The sequence below is a fragment of the Cynocephalus volans genome, chromosome 14 (genome assembly GCF_027409185.1).
Source record: "Cynocephalus volans isolate mCynVol1 chromosome 14, mCynVol1.pri, whole genome shotgun sequence".
Lineage (NCBI taxonomy): Eukaryota > Metazoa > Chordata > Mammalia > Dermoptera > Cynocephalidae > Cynocephalus > Cynocephalus volans.
Window position 1 is genome coordinate 88,021,526 of NC_084473.1, and position 13,328 is coordinate 88,034,853.

General features: G+C 46.8%; 1 protein-coding gene across 1 annotated transcript; it reads right to left on the minus strand.

Annotated features, from left to right (window-relative positions):
• Positions 1-6,184: 6,184 nt before the first annotated feature.
• Positions 6,185-7,066, minus strand: LOC134362719 (melanoma inhibitory activity protein 2-like; the record flags this gene model as incomplete). Its single annotated transcript, XM_063077931.1, has 1 exon — positions 6,185-7,066. A coding segment is annotated over exon 1 (882 nt), but the record flags the coding sequence as incomplete, so codon positions are not given.
• Between the last annotated feature and the right edge of the window lie 6,262 nt (positions 7,067-13,328).

Consider the following 13,328-nt stretch of genomic DNA (forward strand, 5'->3'; position numbering starts at 1 on the left):
CCGCTCTGAGGAGCGCGGCCGTTGTGCACACAGGAAATGGCACAACCTCGTTTCTTTTGAAAGAGAACTGTTTCCTGGGCTCTTATGTCCTGGGAGTGCCTGACCCTGTCCAGGCTGCCCACTGTACACACACAGCACTCAGGGAACAGCACCACCACAAGCCGCAGCCCCCCACAACACCGACCTTAACTTCAAAGGCCTGTCGGGGGTGGAGATGGGGACGAGCCACAAGGAGGCCTAATGTTGCCTCAGTGAATCAGTGAATAGAGCCGTTTTATTTCTGGTCCTCCACGGGGCATTTTATATGAGCAGGATGTTAAAACACCCAGAAATCAAGATCACTATCTTCTAACATGTAATAAGATTAAATCTGGTAGCACCATACGAACTTTCAAATAGATAGGTATCAGAATCTTTAACTATTTGGGGGAAAAAAACATGAGATATTGCCTACGCTATCATTACAACTCTAAAAATATGAAATAAATAAGCAAGAACTAGAAAAAACGGAAAAGTGTCAGGGTAATGGGATTTGGGGATGTTTGTCTTTTTCCTTTTTTTTTTTTTTTTTTTTTTTTGGTGTTTTTGGTGTCATACCACGACCAGTGTTTGCTGAATGCCTACTCAACAGTTTCTCATTTAAGCTTCACAACAACCCGCAGCAAAGATGTTACCTGCGTTCTATGGATGAGCAAACACGAGCACAGCTAGGGAAAAAGAGATCACTGGAGATAAGTGCAGCAGCGCTGGCTCTCCACCCTGGGCCCGTCTTTCCCTTTGTCCCCACGAAGTGGCGCAATTTACAAGGAGGTGCCCTCTACTGGGCTCAAATCAGTAGTTTGGATATTAGAATCCTGTTCAATATTTTAGATTGCACTTATCCATATCGAAAAGGCAGAGGTTAGACTGGGAAATGCAGGAGCTGACGTGTGTATAAAGGGATGTGAAAAGAACTCAGTATGACTTACAGCAGCAGTTCTCAGACTTGTTGGTCTTATGGACTCTTTGCACTCAAAATTATTGCGGTCCCCAAAGAACTTTTACGTGGGTGAGTTATATCTATTGATATTTATCATATTAAAAATTGTAACAGAAAAATTTTCAAGTATTTATTAATTCCTTTGAAAATAGCACAAATAAATCCCCTAAGTATATCTTATAAAAATAACTGTTTTCCAAAAGAAAACAAAAAACTAGTTAGAAGAGTAACATTATTCTGCATTTGTCAAATCCCTTTAATATCTGAGGGAATAAAGCTAGATGTGGAGCACAAGAGAGTGATGACAAGCTGACACCTGCCAGGGACCTCTTCTTCTGTCTATCTCTGAATCTGCCTGAGAAAAGATCTGTAGATGGTTATGGCCACAGCCTCATTTCCACTTTTCAAATATGGTGCAAGTTTCTTTCTTGGCCAATTCTAATCTGGAAGAATAGAAGGAAGGGAATTGTGGAAAATGTAATTAATTCCCAGCTTAGCTGCAATGACAGAGTACAAACCACCAGAGTGGAATGCCACATATTGTCTTTTTTCTAAGGCATAAATATGACACTTACCAAATTATTTTCTAGATAAGAAGTATCAAAGAATTTTCTAGAGAATTTTCCCCTATTTTACAAAAAAAATGCAAAAAATGAGAAGAAAATCTCATTTATTTAGTTAATGCATACCACCCACATAGGCTCTATAGTGTAGAATGATTTTTTTTTTCTCAAGGATTAAAACTCTTAACGTTACGGTCACATGGAAATCATCCTTAATTTTAACCTAAACATTGCTTGGTGCATATTCTTCAGATATTTCAAGCAAAAATTAGCAGTAATGTATTATTTTTATCATCAGAAAAATGTTAACTGTCAATCATACACACACATGCATAAACATATAATAAACACATCTCCATGTACGAGGGCACTTCAAAAAGCTCAGGGAAGATTCATATTACCTTTCAATGCTATTTTTCCACAAACATTTTGAAGTCCTCAGATACCTGTATATGCAGGATTTCATATGGCTTTCTACCTGTATACAGTGCTCACTGTTTTCTATTCATAAAAAGTTTAAATTAGAACCGTAGAAGCATCACTATGCCCTCCTTACAGGTTTCTTCCTAGATAGTAAAGGACTATGAAACACATAAACACTGGTTAATAATATGCTTCATCTTCTTATCATATCTTCTCACCACAGACTTTTCCATTGCGGTATGTATAGAGGCTTAGATTTCATGTTTTAAGAGCATAAAAATATCCATCGACAGCAAGTTTTTATAAATAGAGGGTCTTGAAGGGTCTTAGATCCACAAATTTTTTTTGGTATCTTAAAAAATGTATTATTTTGTTTAACTGACACCTAACAATTGTACATATTTATGGGGTACATTGTGATTGTTTTACTTAAAAAACTAGCTGATTTTATTATTATTATCAAGACCAAACAAGTCTTTAAATCAATGAAAACTTAATTAAGCATAAAGTTACTTTCACATTTGTCTACAACGACAGTAAATACAGTTCTTGGCAAAAAGACACAGCCCTTGGAGTTTAAAACATCCCCAACTGCAAGATTACCTAAATAAAATTCCCATTATTGTTTATGCAATAGTGGATTAGTTAATCAAATTTAAATAATTATACAATCTAGGATAAAATAAAACGGAAACAATTTACTCATAAAATTCATATGTAAATCATCTTTATTTAAAAACTAGTATCCTGAGAATTATAATTCCATCAAGCTTCAATTTGAGCAAAAAAAGTAGGTAGTTCCTTAAACTGAAAATAAAAGATAAGTCAAAACTATTTATGAAGAGAGACCAAAAATATCATCAGGTTTCTTGCTGTGGTTCTGGATTTCAGGAGCAGACTCATTTGAGAGCGGAATCGACCCTGAAGGGAACTCACCCCTACTTTCAGAAGGTGGGGATGGAGGTTCAAATCCAGCTCTTAGAGGAACATAAGGAGGAAAACCCCTCAGTGAAAAGACATTTCTCATTGCAAATGGAGGTGGTGGCTGGACGGGGAAAACACCTGGTAGAAAATAATTTCGAGGAGCTCCATACATGCTTCCTGGAGGAGGTGGAGGAAAAGGAGGTTCTCTCCTCATGAATGGACCCCTCATATCCACTGGAAACAATGGACCTCTGATTGCAGGAAAAGGTGGAGGAGCAAAGCCAGGGCCAGTTGCTTCACTTTCAGCAGGCACAGATGAATGAGGCACATTTACATTACCAAGGTCGTCTTTGGTATCATTTCTACCGGATTCCGTTTGTGAAGACTTTGGCCCATCCACTTTATCCACAGAAGGCATATTAAAACTTTTGAGTTCTGCTGGTCCAGACGGTCCACCAGGATTAGAATCAAGTCTGTCTTCCCTTTGTGGAAGAAGAGCTGGATCAGAACATGGTTGGCCTGGTGGAGGGATCACCGTCCTCCGGTGCTGTTCCCGTGGAGGTGACGGGAACCCAGATGGAGGTGGTGGCCGGACAGGGAAAACCCTTGGTAGAAAATAATTTCGAGGAGCTCCATACATGCTTCCTGGAGGAGGTGGAGGAAAAGGAGGTTCTCTTCTCATGAATGGACCCCTCATATCCACTGGAAACAATGGACCTCTGATTGCAGGAAAAGGTGGAGGAGCAAAGCCAGGGCCAGTTGCTTCACTTTCAGCAGGCACAGATGAATGAGGCACATTTACATTACCAAGGTCGTCTTTGGTATCATTTCTACCGGATTCCGTTTGTGAAGACTTTGGCCCATCCACTTTATCCACAGAAGGCATATTAAAACTTCTGAGATCTGCTGGTCCAGACGGTCCACCAGGATTAGAATCGAATCCGTCTTGACTTCGTGGAAGAAGAGCTGGATCAGAACATGGTTGGCCTGGTGGAGGGATCACCATCCTCCGGTGCTGTTCCCGTGGAGGTGACAGGAACCCAGATGGAGGTGGTGGCCGGACAGGGAAAACCCTTGGTAGAAAATAATTTCGAGGAGCTCCATACATGCTTCCTGGAGGAGGTGGAGGAAAAGGAGGTTCTCTTCTCATGAATGGACCCCTCATATCCACTGGAAACAATGGACCTCTGATTGCAGGAAAAGGTGGAGGAGCAAAGCCAGGGCCAGTTGCTTCACTTTCAGCAGGTCCAGATGAATGAGGCACATTTACATTACCAAGGTCGTCTTTGGTATCATTTCTACTGGATTCCGTTTGTGAAGCCTGTGGCCCATCCACTTTATCCACAGAAGGCATATTAAAACTTTTGAGTTCTGCTGGTCCAGACGGTCCACCAGGATTAGAATCAAGTCTGTCTTCCCTTTGTGGAAGAAGAGCTGGATCAGAACATGGTTGGCCTGGTGGAGGGATCACCGTCCTCCGGTGCTGTTCCCGTGGAGGTGACGGGAACCCAGATGGAGGTGGTGGCCGGACAGGGAAAACCCTTGGTAGAAAATAATTTCGAGGAGCTCCATACATGCTTCCTGGAGGAGGTGGAGGAAAAGGAGGTTCTCTTCTCATGAATGGACCCCTCATATCCACTGGAAACAATGGACCTCTGATTGCAGGAAAAGGTGGAGGAGCAAAGCCAGGACCAGTTGCTTCACTTTCAGCAGGCACAGATGAATGAGGCACATTTACATTACCAAGGTCGTCTTTGGTATCATTTCTACCGGATTCCGTTTGTGAAGACTTTGGCCCATCCACTTTATCCACAGAAGGCATATTAAAACTTCTGAGATCTGCTGGTCCAGACGGTCCACCAGGATTAGAATCGAATCCGTCTTGACTTCGTGGAAGAAGAGCTGGATCAGAACATGGTTGGCCTGGTGGAGGGATCACCATCCTCCGGTGCTGTTCCCGTGGAGGTGACAGGAACCCAGATGGAGGTGGTGGCCGGACAGGGAAAACCCTTGGTAGAAAATAATTTCGAGGAGCTCCATACATGCTTCCTGGAGGAGGTGGAGGAAAAGGAGGTTCTCTTCTCATGAATGGACCCCTCATATCCACTGGAAACAATGGACCTCTGATTGCAGGAAAAGGTGGAGGAGCAAAGCCAGGGCCAGTTGCTTCACTTTCAGCAGGTCCAGATGAATGAGGCACATTTACATTACCAAGGTCGTCTTTGGTATCATTTCTACTGGATTCCGTTTGTGAAGCCTGTGGCCCATCCACTTTATCCACAGAAGGCATATTAAAACTTTTGAGTTCTGCTGGTCCAGACGGTCCACCAGGATTAGAATCAAGTCTGTCTTCCCTTTGTGGAAGAAGAGCTGGATCAGAACATGGGTGGCCTGGTGGAGGGATCACCATCCTCTGGTGCTGTTCCCATGGAGGTGACAGGAACGCAGAAGGTGCTCCATGAGAATCGGTTAACTTATCACAGCCCGATTCTCCTCTTTCATTGGTCATCTGATGGTCCAGAGTATTCTCTGGGCCTCTTGAGCCTCTTCCTCCTCCTCGCCCTGGAGTCAAAGGTGCGAGTCCGAGTGGAGAGAGAAAAGCTCTCGTTTCGGATGAAGGTCGACCCACTGGTGAGGCACCACATGGGGAATGCTCTCCGCCAAATGCTGTATTTGGAACATCAAGTGCAGAAGGATCTTTTTTGAAAAGTTCAAATTTAAACTCTTTTTCAGCTAATTTTTCTCTCTTGTAAACATTTACTTTCCTTAAATACCTGAGGTGTCTTTCAGCAGTCTCAGCTGCCACCCAGCTGCCATGCGCTTCTTTCTCATAGGCCGTCAACTCCCCTTGATAAGAACGAACGCTTCTCTCCAATTCTCCTTCCACATCTCCGGCTCGCCTTCTGTAGGTCTCCAGTTCCTCAGCCGCATGGCTCATCTTCTCTTCTACTTTGGAAAGTTCCTCCTCCTTCTCTAACCGGTCCTTTTCCTCTACTATTAATTTCCTGTGGAGTTTCATTCCATTTTCTTGATACAGTTCAGTCATTACTTGAAGTTTCTGCCGAAGCTTCTGATTTTCACTTTCCAACTGTGTGTTTTCTGACTGTAAAGATGCTCGTTCAGTCTGGAGATCTGTAATATGCTCTGTAAGCTCTTCCTTTCTTTTATCTACTTCAGACAACTGAGTGTAAATTTGGTTTCTTTCTCCTTCTAGGGTTTTGAAAGAAGCATGTAACCTAGCAGCGTGAATCAGTTTCTTCAAAGCTCCTTCTGGTGGATCATCTAAGCGAGCACCATTTTGTGATTCACTCTTCATCTCCAATTCCAAGTCATCAGCCATCATGTCTTCTCCAAGCACAGCAGCCCAGTCTTTCATCTTGAGCAAGCGTTCAGTCAGAGACTTGATGTGATTTTCTTTCTCACTCAGAACTTGTTCTGCGTGGACTCTGGAGTCTTCAAATGTTATTTTCTGTTTATGAAGTTCACTCACTTGTTCTTTCAATACTTCCGCTTCTTGTAAAAGCTGTTTCTGGCTTTCCCGAAGTTGGGAATTTTCATTCAAGGCATCTTTTATTGCCACCTTCAGACGTTCTTCATTCATTTGAAATATTTTGCAGATTAGTTTGGCTTCAGCTACTTGTGACTGGATGGATTTCGATTCATCTTCTAGGGACTGTATCCTTTTTGAAATATCTGCCACCAATTCGTCTTGCTCACAATGTTTAGATTTCTGTTCTTTTAATTCTATTGCTAGAGAGACTATTTCATCCTCAAGTTTAGATTTGGACCTGCTCAGCTTTCCATAGGTTGCCTCCAAGCTTTGTGCTTCTGTTGACTCCTTCTCAAAGCTGGCACCCTTCACAGCTGACTCTAAGCCTTCATACTCCTCTTGAACAACGCTGAGTTTGTCAAGTAGTTTACATTTTTCTTCAATTAGTCCAGAAAGCTTTTCAGCAAGTCTTTTCTCTCTTCCTACATACAGCCGGCTTCTCACCGATCGAACACTTCTCCACAAAAACAAGAGAATCAAAAATGCAGTAAGAGCCACACATGTCACCAGTTCCCATGGAAAACCAGGGCCCGGTCTCAGGTCTTCAGGCCATGCTGCCACAGTCCTGCACAGCTCTCCCAGGACCAGCCCCAAGTACGGCTGAGGGGCAGCCCCAGGCACCTCCATGCCGCCGAGGCTGCTATGGCTGTGGCCGCGGTAGCCACGGCCTGGCCAGGCCACAACCAGCAGCTGAGACAGCTCTGCGTTCTGTTGGGAACGCAAACCGGCCCCGGCGACAGCGGCAGACACGGCACAGCCGGCCGTGCGGGGAGCCGGGGAGCACTGGTGCCCACCGGCCTCAGGCGTCCCCCACGCACACCCTGGTAACCAGGCCCCTTTGTGACGTCACTTCCGCCACGCGGTTCCGAGCCCGCCCCTGCACGAGCCTGTGACACGCGCTGTCCTCGCCACCCCCCACCTCGGCTCGGTTTCCGCCGGGCCACCTCCGGATTTGAATCCATGTTTATAACGTGTGATGATCAAATCTGGGTAATCAGCGTACTCATCACTCAAATAGTTTTCATTTCTTTGTGTTGGGAAAATTTAAAGTCCTCTCTTTTAGCTATTTGAAATTATCTAATAAATGGGTGCTGACTCTAGTCACCTTACAAAGCTATAGATCACTAGAAATGGTGCCTCCTATCGAGCTGTAACTTTGTATCTGTAACCTCTGCCTTTCACCTCCGCCCCCTACCCTTCCCAGCCTCTAGTAACCACTATTCTGTTTTCTACTTCTAGGGGATCAACTTTTCTTTTGGCAATTTTTTAAAGGAAATTTTGTGATTTTAATTTCTTTCAGAAGAGCATCCTTCCTTAGATATCTGCCAAGAACAAAAGTGTTTTCTTTGGACTAACTTTGCCAAAATAGCCATAGAATGTGGCAATGGAAAGAGCCATGAGACACTCTGGGCTTCACCTGGCCCAACTCTCTCTTTATAGGTAATGGAACAAAGGTCTACAGTAAGTACACTACCTGTCCAGGGTTGTTTAGCTATTTAGTGGCAGAAGAGTGTCATATTTCGAGCTCTGCTGAATGTCAGTGAAATGCTCTTTGTTTAAAAAAAAAACTTCACAGAGGAATATTTTATATATCACGTAATCCACCCATTTCAGGTATGCAATTCACTGAGTTCTAGTAAGTTTATCAAGTTGTGCAGCCATCACCACAAATCAGTTTTAGAACATTTTCACCACACCAATAAGATCTCCTGTACCCAGTTATTTTTTCTTTCAAATTTGATTGGTTATGAATATTCATGGGATACAAAGCTGATTGTCACCGTTCATGCCCAAGCTGTGATGGCCAGATTCATACTGACCGCATGCCCGTTACATTTATTGTATCGCATTTAATGACTTTCATATGTTGAACCATCCTTGTATCCCTGGGATGAATCCCACTTCAGGTGCCTGAAACCTCTGCCAAGTTTCCCTTTTTGGTGCCCATCGGAGCTAGCCTGTGCCACTGGTTCCCATGGAAACAGATCCCTGAGACACCTCCTGCCTTGCAGCATGGACAAAGCACTTGCTCGCCCTTTCCTTTTTTTTTTTTTTTTAGCCAGCCACTTAGCTACAACTTTCAGGTCCCCAGGGGAATAAAAGGAGGACTGTTCCAGAGGGGAGGCAGCTGCCCAGGTGTCTGGCCCAAGCTTCCAGCCCACCCTGCCCCCTGGGGAAACGGGGGGAAAGCCTCAGGTCAGGGCACAGCTCCCCAGGAGCCCCTTGGCCTTTCAAGGCCAGGACAGCCCTGCTCCTGTGGCTCCCAGCACACTTCCAGGAGCCCGGACGCGCTGAGCGTTTGGAGTCTTCACGGTGGACTTGGGAGGAAGGTGTCTTTATCTCACTCTATGGATGATGACAGGGAGGAGACCCAGAAAAGTAAAAGGGTTTGCCCAAGTCACAGGCTAGAAAGTGACAAAGCCGGGACATAAAGCCTGTTCCTTTCATCCCAAAGCGAGCATGGCGGTCAAGATCCCCCCCAACCGATGATACACCCATGTTTCATACGTCAGCTTGGAGACTTGCTGATCACACTGCCCAAGACAGGCCTGGCCTTCCTTACTGTATGAACTGAAAAGGTAGGACCAGAGAAGCCCACCCCCAAACCAGTGCTGCCCTCTGGAGAGTCACCCTCCCACTGCTCAGAGGCGCTTTCTTCGAAGTTAACAAGCTGTGCAACCAAGGTCAGGACGACTGCCCTGCCCACTGGGCGCCCCCCCCGGCCCTGGGGCCTTGGGAACCTCCCACTGCAGCAGCCAGCCTGGAGGGTTCCCCTCATACAACACAGATGTGAACGTGCCTGCCCCCTGCCATGACCCTCCCCCTGCCACTGGGTCCCTTTCCGGGCAGGAGGGAATGGGGATCGAGGACGCCTGAGTAGGCTCCTTGCATCGGCCTCAGCGGTGGCTGTGCTGTGGGCACATGGCCATTAGCAAAGTCCCCAAGAGAGAGTCAGTTTTGCAAGAGTCTTTCGCAGCTATCAGACCCAGAAAAGGGGAGGAAGGCTGCAGGAGTGCTTGCCCTGTTAGCTACGAGCTTGAGCCTGATGGGTTGGAACTGTGGTTTTCCTCCCACGGTGGCAGGAGCCCGAGGCCAGGGCAGTTTGGAAGTGAAAAGGGAAGGAATCATTTCACGCCTGGATGAAGCCTGCGTTTCCTTATGTTGCAATAACTGAGCACTTCACACTGGAGGCGGCGGTAACGAGACGCGTTAGCTGACCAGGGTCTCTTACTCTCATCCTAGGCAGGGGAGGGGCTTGGCAAGCCCCACCCACAAGTCTTGGGGTCTTCTGGACCTTCCTCATGACCCCCTCCACTCCAGGCCCAAGTTCAAATCCCTCCTACCCAGGACCCCAAGCTGGCAGGTGGAGCCCTTCCGTATCTTTTCCTCAGGCCCTTTCTACTGTTGGGCCTGGCTGAGGGCCAGAGAGAGAGAAATTCCCCCTCAGGGTTTGGGCCCTGCCCCACCAAGAGCCCCTGCCTGTGAGCAAGGCCCCTCTGGGAGGGGGTGCGTCTCACCTTGCACGCGGTGCCCGCTCTTTAAAGAAGCTCAATAAACACCTGTTGCCCCACAAAGCCTCCTCTGGATGCCACAGAACTCGGGGATGTCACCAGGACACTGAGCCAGCACAGCTGTGGAACTGGAAACCACTTACAGCAGCTTTATTTGTGTCCACCTCTGGCCCTTGAAACCTCTTCTGCTGGCCAGTCCTCCCACGGCCAGATGGAAACCTGACAGGCCCAGGCTGCTTCTTGGTAGGGAAATACACGTGGTCTCCACCACTTCACGTCACACAGCACCGCTCGGCTCACGTCCAGGCCCAACGATAAAAAGGGCCTGACGTCATCGTCAAGTCCCTGGCTTTGAAGTGGAGGCCGCTCCCGCAGCTCCGGCCTGGTGGGGTGGGAAGCCTCGGCCGGGCAGCAGGCGTGGTCAGCCCCCAGCTGAACTGTGCTCTGGGTCTGGCGGAGGTTGAAAGCTACACCTCTTTCTCTCATCGGCATCTCCGAGGGTCTTCAGAGCCCGGCCATTGTTCCCACTGTCCCCCTGACTAGGATATTTTGTGTGGGCCTCAGAGAACCAAGGAGCCCCTGACGGGTAGTGGCAGCCCCACCTTCTCTTGGCCTGCGTCTGTTCACTGTCCAGGCTGCCTCCTGGGACTGGGCCTGTGAGATTCCACGCCGACTCTCTCACACGAGGCCCTCACCTGGGCCGTCAGCCCTCTCCTCAGCTCCGCCGTCAAAGCAGCCAGCCTGTCTCTTGCCCTCTAGACTTTGGGGTGGGGGTGGGGGTGAGGCATCAGTCCACTGGATTTCTCCACCTGCGGAGGACACCTCAAAGCCTAAAGCCCTCTTCCTCTGGCTTGATGTGAAGGAGGGCATCTCATCTCACCCTCTGGTCTCAGCTCACCTCCCTGAAATCCCCTCCTCTAACCTCAACACCTGACTCCTTGGTACCCTTGGTGTGGGTGAGGGTTCAGGCCATCTCTTCTCTAAATGCGGCATCAATGTGGGCAGAGGTCAGGGGCTGGGCGGGGTCATCTCACTGCCGGCCTCCCTCCCCACATGGTGCTGTGGTCACCAGTGTTTGTAAGAAGGTTGGACGCTAACTGCTCCATGCTTGTCCAGAAAGTGCAAGGAAGGATTTGGGACCATGGAGAAGGGGCCCGTGGTGTGGACCAGGCTGGCTGCCAGCCTCCTGGTTTGGTCCCTGGCATCCAGAGAACTCAGTTATGTCCTGAAATGCCACCATCGTACGTTGATTCCTTTGGGTAAGTATTGCCTTTGCTATGCAGCCCACATCCAGTCTCTGCATCCTAGTTTCTCAGCCATCAGGTAGATAAGCAACAAGTCCTGTCTCTCGGTTGATCCTTGTAAAGCGTTTAACACGGTTCCTGGTTGATACTCATAGCTCGATAAATAAATGTTAACTCACACTGCTTGTCCCTTCGGGTAGCATGGGCAGGCTCTCGCCCACCAGGCGACCCTCCCTTAGCACAACTCGGCCAGCTGGAGCTACCCTGGCCAGTCACCTGAGACCTCGGATGCCTTGGCCCATCTGGCATTTCTTTGGCAGAATCTTCCATGGGGCATTTTGCTGGGTGGCAAGGCTGGAGCGTCTGGCACAACTCCCAGGGTCCCCAGTCTGTCACTTCTCCTGCCACAGAGACAGCAAGGACACTTGGTTCAAATCTCCTTGGAGACAGGGCCTGCTCCCACACACCCACAGGGAATGGGGACTGGCAGTGCCACCAGGAGGAAACCTTCAGGGCCACTAGGACCAGGGGACCTGAATCCAAAGTCTGGCGGAGCTTCAACTTATGAGAACTTGAACCAGCCGTGTAACTTCCTGGAACTTCATCTGCTCAACCACAGATGATAATTCACCCCCTTCAGAGACGTCTGAGATTGTGACCTTGAAGGGGCTCTGCTTCACATATACAGTAGCATTAGCATTGTAGAATTCCAGGATTTTAAAACCAGAGAAAGAGGCAATCTATTTTTCTCTGTGGCTATTTCTGTTTCTTTATCCACTGCCGAGTGCCACCCCCTCCCCAGGTGACCAGTGCCCACAGTGATGCTCTCCAAACGAACCTCCTTTGTAAAGCCAGTGTTCAATTGGCTGGGCCAATGTTCCTGGATACTAAATTCCAAAAGTGGCAGCCTTTTCCCATTCACAGGGTGGGGAAGATCAAAGTCAATTTTTTAGGACCACTATTTCTGACAATGATGGACCAGATCACTTGGACCAAATTCCTAGCTGAGGACAACTTAAAAAGCTGCTCAAATGTGTGTGTGTGTGTGTGTGTGTGTGTGTGTGTGTGTGTGTGTATGTGTTTGTGTGTATACACATACATTCATTCTGAGCAGCTTTTTAAGTGACATATATTTATTTTTTTAAAATATATATATATACATATATTTATATACATATATATATATACACATATATATATATATATATATATTTAAGTCTGACTGAGGGTATCAGGAAGCAAACAGGGCAGTGAGGAATCACAGGCCAAGATCTGCGAAAGAAGGAAACCCAGAAACATGTGCCTGGCTTCTGGGGCTACTTTCTCCCTAGAGGGTCTGCTGATTCCCGAAGACACTGTAAAGATGCTGAGCAGGGCTTTCAGCAACTTGTGGGGCTAAAAACTAGGTCCACCAAGAGGAGGGTGTGCCTGGCAAATCTTTCATGCTTTGTGTTTGGACCCCAGAGGGCTTCGCCCTAGGAGTATGAATGAATCAGAGGTAGATCAGCCCTCAAGGCACTGCGAATCATCTCATTTCCTGCAAGTGGATTAAAGTGATCCTAGTGTGCTAGATCCTAAGCACCTGCTGCATGTAAACATAATCCTCACAGAGGAAGATAAGTTCATCCTAGGCCTCAAGTTATTTCTCCAGGTTTTCCGATACAATACGTGGTACTCAATCAAAAATAACCAGGTATGTGAGGAGAAGAGACAGAACTAATAAACATAACCAAGAGAAACAACAGACACTAGAAACAGATTCATGGGGACTCCATAGAAGGGAGTTACTGAACTTTAAAATAACTATGTTTAATATGCTCAAATATATAAAAGATGAGATAGGCAACTTTGATAGAGAACTGGAAATGATTTTTTTAGTTGTTTCTTTTTCATTCGTTTTAATCTCATCAATTGCAATTTAAAATGCCGGGCGCTACTTTCCCTGCACAGGGCAACAGATGAGTAACAAGCAAAGAAACCCCTGGGAAAAGACAAAAGGAGGCAAGTGTTTTGCATTCAAGGACACTCGTCTGAGAATGTGCTTGCAGCAGTGACAATACATTGCATGTGCACCATTTCTAATCCTAGTAGAAAATCTGTTACTGGCTTATAAGGTGCAATTAAACATAGACA